Source organism: Nilaparvata lugens, chromosome X, assembly GCF_014356525.2.
Source record: "Nilaparvata lugens isolate BPH chromosome X, ASM1435652v1, whole genome shotgun sequence".
Lineage (NCBI taxonomy): Eukaryota > Metazoa > Arthropoda > Insecta > Hemiptera > Delphacidae > Nilaparvata > Nilaparvata lugens.
This window is the reverse complement of record NC_052518.1, coordinates 96,650,320-96,663,082: the sequence shown is the minus strand read 5'-3', so window position 1 is coordinate 96,663,082 and position 12,763 is coordinate 96,650,320. Positions and strand designations below refer to the sequence as shown.

At 36.1% G+C, this 12,763-nt stretch overlaps 1 protein-coding gene across 1 annotated transcript in view; it reads right to left on the bottom strand.

Moving 5' to 3' along the window:
* LOC120354850 overlaps positions 1-11,802 on the bottom strand; it is a 51,762-nt gene extending 39,960 nt beyond the window's left edge. The window contains exons 1-2 of the mRNA XM_039442774.1: positions 11,601-11,802; positions 9,765-10,101 (exon numbers count right to left, since the gene is read on the bottom strand). Of these exons, the coding sequence (XP_039298708.1) occupies positions 9,765-10,101; positions 11,601-11,672 (409 nt within the window). The 5' untranslated portion in view covers positions 11,673-11,802. The remainder of the gene's footprint in view (positions 1-9,764; positions 10,102-11,600) is intronic.
* Between the last annotated feature and the right edge of the window lie 961 nt (positions 11,803-12,763).

The following is a 12,763-nucleotide window of genomic DNA, read 5'->3' as shown; positions in this document are numbered from 1 at the left end:
TTATCTCTTCCATCTCCATTTTCATGTGTCATAATAAGGTGTCATTGACTTATTCAGCAAAATTACACCTTTTCTATCTTGGAATATTGAGGAAACTTCTTACCAGCGATGTTGTGCGAAGTATTACTGCTTTCTGCATTAAATTCTGCACCCATACAGGCAGTCTCAAACTATGTAACCTTTCTGGAAGCTCCTTTGATATAACACCTGTAGCTGACACTATCAGAGGTACTATCATCACTCTCTCTTGCTTCCACATATTCCTCATCTCCTCTGCCAAAGGCAAATGCTCAAGCAGTTTCTCATCACTGTATTGCTTTAAATTGTGCGTGTTTGGTATGCTTATGTCTATCAAATATGTGATTCGATTCTGTTTATCTATTGATATGATGTCTGGTCTATTTATGGCTATTTTTTTATCTGTGAATACTGATCGATCCCAGTACAGCTTGTGAGTACCATTCTCCAAAACTGCACTGGGAATGTATTGATAATATGGGATTGAATTTGGTAACAGGTTGTGTTGAACTGCCAAACTTTGATCAACAATCTTTGCCACCTGGTTGTGCCTATGGAGGTAGTCCATTGCTACTAAAGCCTGGCATGCATTTGTTACATGTTGAATTGTCTCAGATGACTGGTGACATCTCCGGCATGTATCTGTTTCCAGGTTCTCCTTTATAATATATTTGAGATAATTCTTTGTGGCAGCACACTGATCCTGGATGGCCAACATGAACCCCTCATGACACCCCAACTGAGCCAAGCATTGGACGCTTCCTGACTTATAAGAGCGTTAGTCAGGTCATGAGCAAGGCGCTTATGTAAAGGCTTCTCTAGCCATTTCCGTTGCAACGTGTCTATGTGCTCCTCACTTGAATGGGGGTCCTCAACCTCACTGTGGCGAAGATCGAGTGGAGTGTATGAGTCATCAGCTGCCACAACAACCTTGTGTAGAGATGAACTCTGAGTGAGAAAATAATTCCTCAGCGACTGCTTTTGCCCCTGACAGAGTCTGTGTATATCGGCCAGGCCTCTTCCACCTTCACTTCTTGGTAATATCAGACGCTCAACTGCTGATTTTGGGTGATGAACTCTGTACCTGGTCAACAACTTCCGAGTGGAGCAGGCTAAGCCTTTCAAATCTGTCCCAGAACATTTCACCACATCAAAAGTATACGTGAGGACAGGGATAGCATATGAGTGTTAATATCCTCAAATGTGCTTCTGCCTTCAATCCTTGATTTCAACACTGCACCAACTCTTTTCAAATAAGCATCAGTGACAGCTCCACGTATACTACTGTGATTCAGCCTTTTGATCTGGACAAGACCTAAGTACTTGTATGCATCACCCTCATTCATGCAATCAAACATATCTCCAGAGTCCAACACAAAATTTGTGGGTTGAAATTTTCATCGCGAAATGCTCAGAGTTTTGCATTTATTGAGGCCAAAGGACATTTGAATATCATTGGAGAACATTTCTGTAAGTGCCAATAGGTGCTTTAGTTGTCTCTCACTGGCTGCATATAATTTGATGTCATCAATGTACAAAAGGTGTGACAATGTACAATGCAAGTTGGCTGTACCTTTCAGATTGAATCCATAGCCAGAGTCTTTCAGGATGAAGGATGAGGGATTAAGTGATAGACAAAACCACAAAGGGCTAGGACTATCTCCCTGAAAAATTCCCCTTCTTATTGGGATACTTGAACTTGTGATCCTTCCACCTGAGTGATCAACTTGCAGTACTGTTGACCAAGATGTCATGAGGTGCCTTAACAGTGAAACTACCCTTGGGTGGACTTTGTATATACTAAGCTACTCCCCTGCTGTTGCAAACATATTAGCCATTTGTGGGACATGCAAGAGTGATCCCCTCACACCACTCAACCAAGTTGCAACCCTATTGTGAACAACCTCCTCAGACCATATACCCTTCCAGAATCCCTCTATCTCCCTCACTGGTGGAGCAAACGTACAGCCTTCATCATCTTCCCCTTGTAGACTCCTATAAAAGAGCTTCTCACTTTTTCTGAACAGAGAATTATTTTCTTTTTTAATCCTAGACTCTCTATAACGTTGCAACCTTTTTGCCTTTACTGCTAGCTTCAGCTGCATGGTATCCAGAAACTATTGTGGCATGCAATTCTGTGGATCTCTTTAGGAATGATTGATCATTTCAACAGAGACTTTTTCCACTCTCTCAGCACCTTGACCCTCCTATTGCCAGCAATGTGCTGGGTTAAGCGTCCAATACTCTTCCTCAGCTACTTAATGGAATTGCAAAGTCTCTGCTTCCAGGGAGGCATCTGTCTCTTTTTGACATGAGTAGGCCTGCTCTGACACACTTTACCCCCAGTTGCCCTGATCACTGACACAGCAGCCACATTGAAAATCGTGTGCAAGTCCTCGAATTATTCTATATTCTTACCATTGAGATAATTAGGAAGGATCCTCTTATTCATCATTTGAGTGACTTTTGCCAAGCGTCTTGATGTATTCTGGCGTGGCAAGGGTGGAAGCAGAAGTGGATCAGTCCCCATGAACTCAGAAAGAGCCCTCTTGAATTCAAACTTCAAGAACTCCAAGTCTCCATCAGCCTCCTCCTCCCCACCAATGTCTCCATCTCCCTCTCCGGATGGATCAGGGATCTGGATCAGGGTCAGGATCTGGGCTGGGAGTGAGGTCAGATAGATTCATGACATGGTGCAATAGAGTCACCAGAGATCTCAGCATCCTCATCCTCTTCACCACCCTCTTGCACACTTAATGTTCTTGCCACCTCAGATCTCAGTTCAGCAAGCCTTGTATAAAGAATTATAAAGAATATATATAAAGAATTGTATTAACATAATCATGACGAATTGTAGGCTACTATTGAATTACGGGTAAATAGATAATTTATTTCCATGTACAATCGAAACACCATCATTTACGTGGATTTTCTTTCAAGAATGAAGAAGCTAGTCAAGGAAAGAGTACCTAATCTGAATGAACTAAACTATAGGAGAATAAGATTATATTTGTTTATTTATGCTTTTCACAATATCAGATTCCGATATTCTGAGAGTAAAATAGTTGAGATTGATAGGGGGTAGTTGGGATTTAATTATTTGTGAGAATGAGAGTTTCTTGAGAGTGCTTAACTTCAATAGAAGTGAATTAATTGGTTGAAGGGTGATGAAACATGCATTAAGACGTGCAAGTTAACTTGAAAGTAAATTTCTCGATACATTTTTTGATTGGCGTAATTTTCAATAACTCATACTTCAAACTATTCAGTTACAAGCAATAAAAAACTTGGTGACTCATTAAGATTTCACAAAAGTAGGCTAGTCAACAATTTTGTAGAAGATGATCATAGATTCGTGAGAGTTGAAATTTGTCTCCTGATTCTTCTGGATGTTGATTACTAAGATTCCTATTCTTCGCAGCTGAGCGCTGCTTGCTGATTCTGAGTCACTTCAACATTCTGCAGAGTTTATTTTTTGAAGAGTTTGATAGCAACTTGTGCTTGAATATTTCCCAAATCATTTACGGTACCATATAGTCTTCAGCCTAGGTAGGAGTGTTGACTTGAGTGGAGTTTTCATAGGAGGAAGAATGCCAGTGCTATTACCGTATGTGCCGAAAAGCAAGCCAATCATTTTATGGCACATAAACGAAGTGTTTCATTTTACGACAACCAACTCTATTCTGATGTGTATATTGCAATGTATTTATTATCTCTCTGAGAGCTATAATGAGGAATTTAGATATATTCATTTATATCATAAATTGATTTTATATTGTAAAACTCGATATTAAGAATGGTTAAGAGTAGAAAATTGTAAGGTGTGGAGTGTTTCATAGAAAGGTAGAGTTCGACTCAGTGGTGCGACTCAGGTAGTGGGTTCGACTCAACCCACAATCTTTCATTATTTTCACTTATAACAATTTTTGACCTTGCAGTTCTGTTTAAGGTAGTAAGGACGTAAATATAAGTCACCACCCCCACCCTTGTTCTAAGGATGGTCCAAACATTTTCTCTTTTCTCCTATATGACTCAGAAACTATGCATCTCACGGACATAACTATTACACATATGTATTTAAAGCTGATCTAATTTTCTACAATATTCATCGAACAGCTTTTCTAAATCTTCTATAATTTTCGAAATATCCACTCTTGAAGGTGTAACATTTAAAAAACAAGTTTGCCTCCAATTTTTTGTTGGTTTTGCTCTTCATAATGTTTATGAGCTTGTAGAACCTTAAATTCTCTCCAATTTGATGTATAATTTCAAAATTCTACGCATTCCCTCACTACTGTTGCACCAGCTTTAGTGTTGAGTGTGCAATCTTCCTTCAGTTTTGCCACAATAGACCAATTGACAAAAGTATTTGGAGAGAATGTTTTTAGTACAATTTCCGACTTTGCAGCTTTGCTAGGACCAGTTAACTTTTCGAACGTCCCCATCCCTACCCTTCACAACATATTTTTTACCCGGATGGCTCAGGTGAAGACCATGCGATGTATGCGATCGTCGCCCCAAAGTACCCAAGTCCGAGAAGTAAACATGAGAGAAATATTTACATATTTGTTTCAAACGAGCATTGGTTCTAGCAATCTCCTTATTCACACATGACCATGGAGGTAGATCATGTCGGAATGGAAAAGATTAAAGCATGGTAGATCATGTGCGGAATTGAAAAGATTAAAGCATTTGTGTGCTGCAGGTCCATGATTCTCCGTTTGCACGATTGGATCAAGCTATCAGCTTCATTGCAAGCCACATCATTAAATTATAGAAAAATGTTACAGATGAAACTTGTAGGCTGATTTGTAAGCTTCAATTCTGTACCACACAAAAGTTTTCGAAAGACGCATATTTTTCGAGAATATATGCAAGAAAAAAACAAAATATGGTACTTTCAAACCACCCCCAACCCCTTAGCACAGGGGGTAGGGGTAAGGAATTTTTATATGTTTACCCCCTTACTATCCTTAAAAGAACTACGGGGTCAAAAATTGTGTTCCTAACTTTTCCCTCTTTAATCTATCATTGACTAGACTATAAAAGTACTGAAGACAGTGAGTGAGTGAGCTAAAACAGGCTCAAAGAATGATGATTTATTGATTTCATCAATGTAAAATGTGGCTGAGATTGATCAATAGGAAAATAGAATGATGATTTATTGATTATATTAATGTAAAATATGAGTGAGATTGATCAATTTCAATTATTTATAGGTAGATCAATTTTATAAATTCCCAAAATTTCTTTGCCTCGTAAATATTCCCAATTCATAAGTTCCTTCCCACTGGGAATATTGCCGATCCACATCACTACCTCCACTATATTTGCGCAGTTTACTCCACTGCAATTTTTGCTGATGGGTGTACATGTCATGGATGGATGCTGTACATGTCCTACTGCATCAAGTCTTATGTTGGCAGGACACAATGTGCAGAAGAGACTCTGGTGCAGGCTGCTATGATATTAGTGAAGGCTGAAGAACACTACCATCACAAATCACAACACACACACCAAGAATAGTGTATAGAATAGCTATATACCATCCTTGCACACAGACCACCCTCGTTGGACATGTTTTGACTTGCTGCCAAGATTGAATGCAAGGTGAGGTAGCTGCAGTTCCCGCAGACTTCTATGTGAGGGGAAGGGTCACGTAGCTGTTCCCCTTCAACATGCGTTGGGGCTCAAAAGGGTTTCAAGAGGCTCCATTTAGGTTCTTCTCGTCCATCCCCACGTCACTACCACTTAACTACTACACTACCTTTCCCAAGAATGGACATTCACATTATGTTCAAACTTTACTTTTTCATTCAGATAAACATTTATATATAGTATTGCAAACGATTGCTTGAAATAGCATAATAGCTATTGTTGTAAATTTTGCATAAATTTCATCACCATTTCGTTGAATAACTTCTAGAAGTTTGTATAACTTTCTGAGTAATTCAAAGGAAAGAAAACTTCTATTTCACTTATTATTATTGCAATCTAGAATCTAAGCATACATAACATGTTATCTATTTTAATAAATTAATCTAATCTGATCTTCAACCACACACCTCATCCCTTTTCTGCCATCTTCCTCTGGGAACACTAAATGACAACTGACTTGGCTCCCTTACAACAAATAGGCCTAACTACTTCTCATTTTTCATACATTATGAGCTAGTAAGATTGTCACTAACCTTATGAACATCATAGTAACACCATTATCACGATCAATTAACCATAGACAACTTTATTAAAAAGAAATGAAAATGAAAAACGTGAATTCATCAATTTCTCGCAAGATAGAAAATCCATTAATTTTTCTACGAACTACAACTCGCTTCATATTGGAGATAGAAACACGTTTATGGGATGATAATTGTAGAGAATTAAATGCTCTTCAAAAAAATATTAAGTAAAAATATTGATAGAACAATATTGGTTTTGGAGAAATCTTGAAAAAACTGAAGAAAGTACGAAATCTCATGGTTTTCAGGCTGCCAAAAGTTATGCCCTCCGAAATTTTGGTGAGAACCCTACATTACTCATACTAGTACCCAAATAGACCTATTATAACAATGAAATCAATTACCTTAATTTTTGTTTGGTTGGGGCGAATTATAATGACTATTTGACTGGGCTATTCATCTTACTTAAACTTTGTATCACAAATCGAATATAAATCTGTTCTAGTTATCAAAAGTATAATTTATTTATTAAACAAAAATGAAAATAGGCCTATAACTATACTCGTTAGATGAAGAGTATGTATGCGAAATTTCAAGTTAATGAGTACAGTAGTTCAGAAAAAAAATCATTACTTTTATCCTTATGATTCCAATGTTATTCTTTTGATACGGTCGATTTCCTTGATATGATTCAGATCATAATACTCATTGATATAAATTATTTTTCACACGATACATTGTAATCACTCTACAGTAGTAAAATATTCCAATTTATTTTTCAGTTGTGCTCAATAATATATCACTCATGTTATAAGAGGAGAAGAGCCTAAAGCTACTAGTATTAATATTCATATGACAATAAATTGCTTGTTTTATCTACTCCATATATTGGTTTGGAATGTTCATCAACATTAAAGGGGTAATGAGATATCTAGGCCTATGCTATTTCTTTGACAGCTTCTATGGCAAGACAAGATAACTATAAACCAACTATAACTCTATACTCCAATTTTTTAGAATGACTGTTATTATCATGTGTTCATGAAGATTGAATCGAATTCAAAGCATGTTCACAGAAGGTGATAATTTTCATGTTCTAGACTAGAAGAAACATTTCAATATTTATAAGCATAAATTTTAATCAGATTCCAATCGATGATCAAAATTTTGATTCAATCTGTTTTCAGAGGCATCTGGAATGGACGGACCATAACCTTTCCGTGAACTGATCCAACTTTGGAGCAGCCAAGTAGTAACTCGTTACTCCGAGATGTCATCCGTACATTCCAGCTAAAGAAGAAGTGATAATGTTGTGCCTTATTGATATGTATGAGCTCTGCATATTGAAAACTAATTTTATTGTAGGCTATTTGATAGTATTATTCTCAATTAATATGCATCTCAAAAATTCATTGTCTTCCATTTTGAGATAGGTACTGTTAAATTATATCTTATTACCTATTTTTTATCAGCAGTGTTCATAAATGATAGTTATGAATATCATAACGATAGTTGATACATAGTAAATGCCTGAACATTTAAAAATGGCATAAGTGGAACTTGTTCACCACCAGTGAGTGCAATTCAGAAACACAAAAATATTATAAATAAGAAGCAAAACCCATAGGACTAGTGATCATACTCGTACATGAAACGAATCGTAGCGGAATATCAAGAAATGAAGGTATGCTGACAACAAGCAAACTGATTATAAACTATGTACTAGATAATGTTAGACTATTAGAATGATCATTTCACACACTAAAATTATATTGAAATAAAGTCTAGCTCTTTACACACTCATCCATTTGATTACTGAGTTTCCTCAAAATGCTATTGTCTATGAAGTTATATGGGACTATGTTAGCAAAGTATACCATGGAGTAAGTATTTTTAGTTAATCTTGTAGAGTTTCGAGTATAAAGATTGAGTGCAGACGGACGAAGCTTGTGTAAAGGTTCAATGTGTGTAGGCCTATTGGGTTGTATATGTAATATAGATTCATCAAGTTAATATCAATATCTTCATGATATTATGATATTAAAAAACCATTATAATTATTATTCATTCATTTATATTCAAAATCCATAATTGTCGGTACAAAGAAAAATGTATACGGACCAAACGTCAAGTGTACATTCTGTTTTCGATTTCTTGTGTACTATTAATTTTGTGATGAAAGTTCTCGCACTAAATGACATATCTACCATAACAGATTTTTCAATTTTAACTGACAAATGAGTTACCGATATTCTTTTTATCCATGTTGTGGTAATATTTATTTATGAGTTATAATTTATTATAGTTTGTCATTCTAAAGAGGGGTCCAAAAAATGTATACACTATTTTTTGACAGTGAATATCTTTATTTTGAACATTATTTACACACGTAAAATAATTACCTCATATTTTAATCCAATCTTTTAAAATAATAATGTACTTTTAGACCACATAATACCTCATATTCCTATTTCAGGGTGGCCACCCATTTTAAATTAAAAAATGATTCATTCCCGGTTTTCCAGAGTAAAATTTCAAATTTTCCAGGTAGAGTATCTACGGTATTTGAGGAACAAGATACTTTCGTAAAGAATTTATTATGGAAATTTTCAATTTGATCTTCCATGACGAATTGCGAATAGCGTATTTAAATTTCCAAATATATTGATATATTAATAAGCCTCACAGGCTCTGCCCATGTGAGGAACCTTCTTCAAGTTTTGTATATGTATATTGTCTGTACTTTCTAAGAAGAAAAATAAAGATAATTTCAATTTCAATTTTCGACACTGCAGTCTATTTTTTGTGAGGAATTAGTACGTTTTTTTTAACAACTCATGTGTGTGGAGTGCTTTCGGACAGGGTCCATTTTCAACACTCAGTGAGTAGTTGAAAAACGAAAAATTCCTCACAAAAATAGATTACAGTGTAAAAGTTATCAATACATTTGAAAATTTATCATGTATTGTGAGTCATACTTTTCCTAATGAAGACAAATGTGTGTACATTACCATAGCCGATTCCGGCTGTTGGTGACTCTTCAAACCTTGACGAAAGTCTCATTCCAAAGAGAATCAAGCCATCAAAATACTTAATTTTAAAATGTAATTCATTTATATCATGACTAAAGACATTAAAAATTATAATTTCTATCCATCAAGTGTTTTTTTTTATTTGAGTTTATTGTAAATGTACACTTAATTACTAAATTAATAAAAATTTATGAAATTTATTTATTCCCGGTTTGTGAAATCATCAGGAATTCAAGGTTTTCCCGGTAGTTTATTATTCAAAGTTAGCATGTCATTCTATTTACTGTATTTTATTATTTGTAGCACCTGCTGTGATATCTATTCAGGTTTAGCGGGGCCAATTTTGTAATGCACTTTATTGAATAAGATGATTGATTGACTTACAATAAAATGTGTTGACGGAACAGTAAAATCTGAATGCGAAGTAATATTCATATAATATTTATAGCTGTACGTTCTGTTAACTTTCCCTGTCAATGAAGTGAATACATTTTTGTACCCCTCAGTATTTATTTGCTTATTTATTGCTTACCCTGGTTGGGCTGTTTACGGTTTCCCTTTGCACGAGGCTGCTGCCTCTCCCTTTCCACTGGTTCATCATAGAAGTCATAGTGACCGTCATCAGGGCCATCATCATCATCATCATAGTAGTAGTAATAGTAAAGAGGCCGACGCCGCCGGTAAGCTCCCGCAGGCCGACCACCTCCACGTGTCCTGAATGGTCGGTGACCATGGGTGGGGCCGTTTCTGGGTGCACCGTTGCTTGGAGGCGGTGCTTGGGTCGTGGTCGTGCTTGTTGTGGTGGGTCGCGCTGTTGTTGGCGGTGGACTCGTTGTGGCTGCTTTATAGGCTATAAAGCTTGGTTCCTGCTAAGGAACATTTTTAAAATGATTTTTTTTAAATACTTCAAAAAAGAGCTAAAAATATATATTTTTTCAAGTTTCATAATGGCTTGATACTGGATGGAATTGAAACTCTTGATGAACCTGTCAATTTTACTAAAAATCAGGTCTTTCAAAATTTAGTGAAATACAAACTACGAAAAGTTAAGATACGAAAATTATTTGAAAATAAGTGCCGAATCTTTGTGGAAATTTTGGTTTTTTGGGGGGGTTTTGGGGGTGAAGCCACCCTCTGGCGTGTCAGCAAATTTAAGATTAGAATTCAGCGCCCCAAAATACTTATAGAACCGTCGCGAAAAATTCTTTCGGGCTGTTTCCTGAAAAACGACCATTTGACTGGACTATTATACAAAACAGAAAAAGTAATGAAGCATTACAATAATTACTTGATTACTGTGTGGTAAATAGGGTGTAAATTTGAAAGATTGGAATTGGCTTCATTTGATATTTTTGACAAGAGAAGTATTTTCTTCTGTCTAATTCACTAGAGTTTGCGATGTTGTTTATAATTGCATTCCCATTTCAGAGACATTAATATCATCATGAAACGCCTTCAAAATTAAAATAATTATTAGATTAAAATGTGCATTACAATTTAACTTTTCATTGTGCTTTTAAGAAAATTAGGTTGCAACAGCAAGGAAACCCAAACACAGGACCATTAAAAATTAAAATAGTGGATGATGAAGTTATAATTTATTTTTTCAAAGATTTACCTTCAAACTCATAGGCTTAAAATTACTAAAATTCCTGCATACAACATATTATTATCAATTGTATTTTTTATGCTTTATATTGAGTTGCACTTTGCAAAATATAATATTGTAAAGGTGGGAAAAATTATTAAAATTAACTACATTAGGATATCTCTACCGTATTTAATACCTTTATTTTTAGCCATGATTCAAAATGTTGACATGAAATATAAAAAAAAAATCATGCCCCCCCCAAAAATGTTGATGGCGCAAATTGCGCCATGCCCCCCCCCCCTTGTGGGCACCCCAGAAACCAAGGCAAGCATACAAAACATTGAGCAGAAGAAGAGCTGAAAGAAATTGTGAGGAAACAAATCAGTAGCTTTACAAAAATTGAATCTCACTATTTAAGAGAAAAAACTAAAAGAGAATTTTTAGATGGTAGCTTAAATATCAGAGATGTATCGTCTATTCATTGAAAGCCTGAAAGTATCTGAAGCCGGTGTACGGAGTGATTTCACAAGACTGTTATGGACTGCTAGCGCCACTAGCGGATGGTTGCAGAAAAATTGCCAACCCCACGGCTCGACTAGAGAAATATATCACAACGCTAATAGACATAGTAATAGTGCGCGTACAAGAGTTTGGTTGCAGGAAGATTGCAAACTCTAATGCTACATTCATTTTTTTCGCTGAAGCGACTGATTCAGTGACCACTGAAACGCACAACCCAAAAAAATGAGTAAAATTTTAGTAATTGTGATCACTCACCTTGTGGGTTTTAAAACTGGATGGACTGTTTATGTAGAGATGGGCTGCTTGACGGATGTATGATCTCTCCATTCATGTGTAACTCGTTTATGAATACTACAAAACCTGCATCAACATGTGCAAGTAACAAAAAGAACTCAACTTATCTATTTCCATCGGGAGTTCACAAATAATAGCATTTATATTATGTCACGGAACGTAACGGTCTGCCCTTGACTATTGCTGCAGCTACACTAAAGCTGCAGTGCCCTCGGCTGCTCGGCTAGAGCTGCCCGGTAGAAGAGTGGGAGAGAGAGGAGCGGAGTAGAGGAAGCACAAGAACCAAACATGACTCAGCCTGTGTAGAAGACAGCCTAGCGCAGCGTATTCCAAAACACAACACACAGAAAGCGCAGCGCATTGTAGGATAAAGGCGGCAAAAATCAAATTCAAATTCAATCCAATTCACAATATTTACAAATTATAAGCAAGAAGATAACAAGATCACACTGGTCAACAAGATGAAAATAATAATTGGAGAGACTTGAAATGTTGGACTCAAAAATCCACAGTAAAATATGAATTTTTACTTTCCTTGCCCTATTACCATAGGTAAGGAAAGTATTGCTTTCCGAAAAAAATTAAGGTACCCCAATTTCTATATTTATATACGTTTCAAGGTCCCCTGAGTCTGAAAAAGTGGTTTTGGGTATTGGTCTGTATGTGTGTGTGGGTGTGTGTATGTGCGTCTGTGTACGATATATCGTTCATCTCTTAATTAACGGAATGACTTGAAATTTGGTCCTTAAGGTCCTTCCCCTATAAGGATCCGACACGAACAATTTCGATCAAATGCAATTCAATATGGCGACTAAAATGGCAAAAATGTTGTCAAAAACAGGGTTTTTCGCGATTTTTTCGAAAACGGCTCCAACGATTTTGATCAAATTTATACCTAAGAAAGTCATTGCTCTATAGTCATAAGCCATAAGCTCTATTAAGTGCCACTAGTCACATATCTGTAAAAATTTCAGGAGCTCCGCCCCAACTATGCAAAGTTTGATTTTAGATTCCAAATTATCAGGCTTCAGATATAATTTAAACGGAAAATTTTAAGTGGAAAAGATAGAGCATAAAAATCTCTACAAATAATGTTCAGTAAGATTTTCACCTAAAATTGAAAA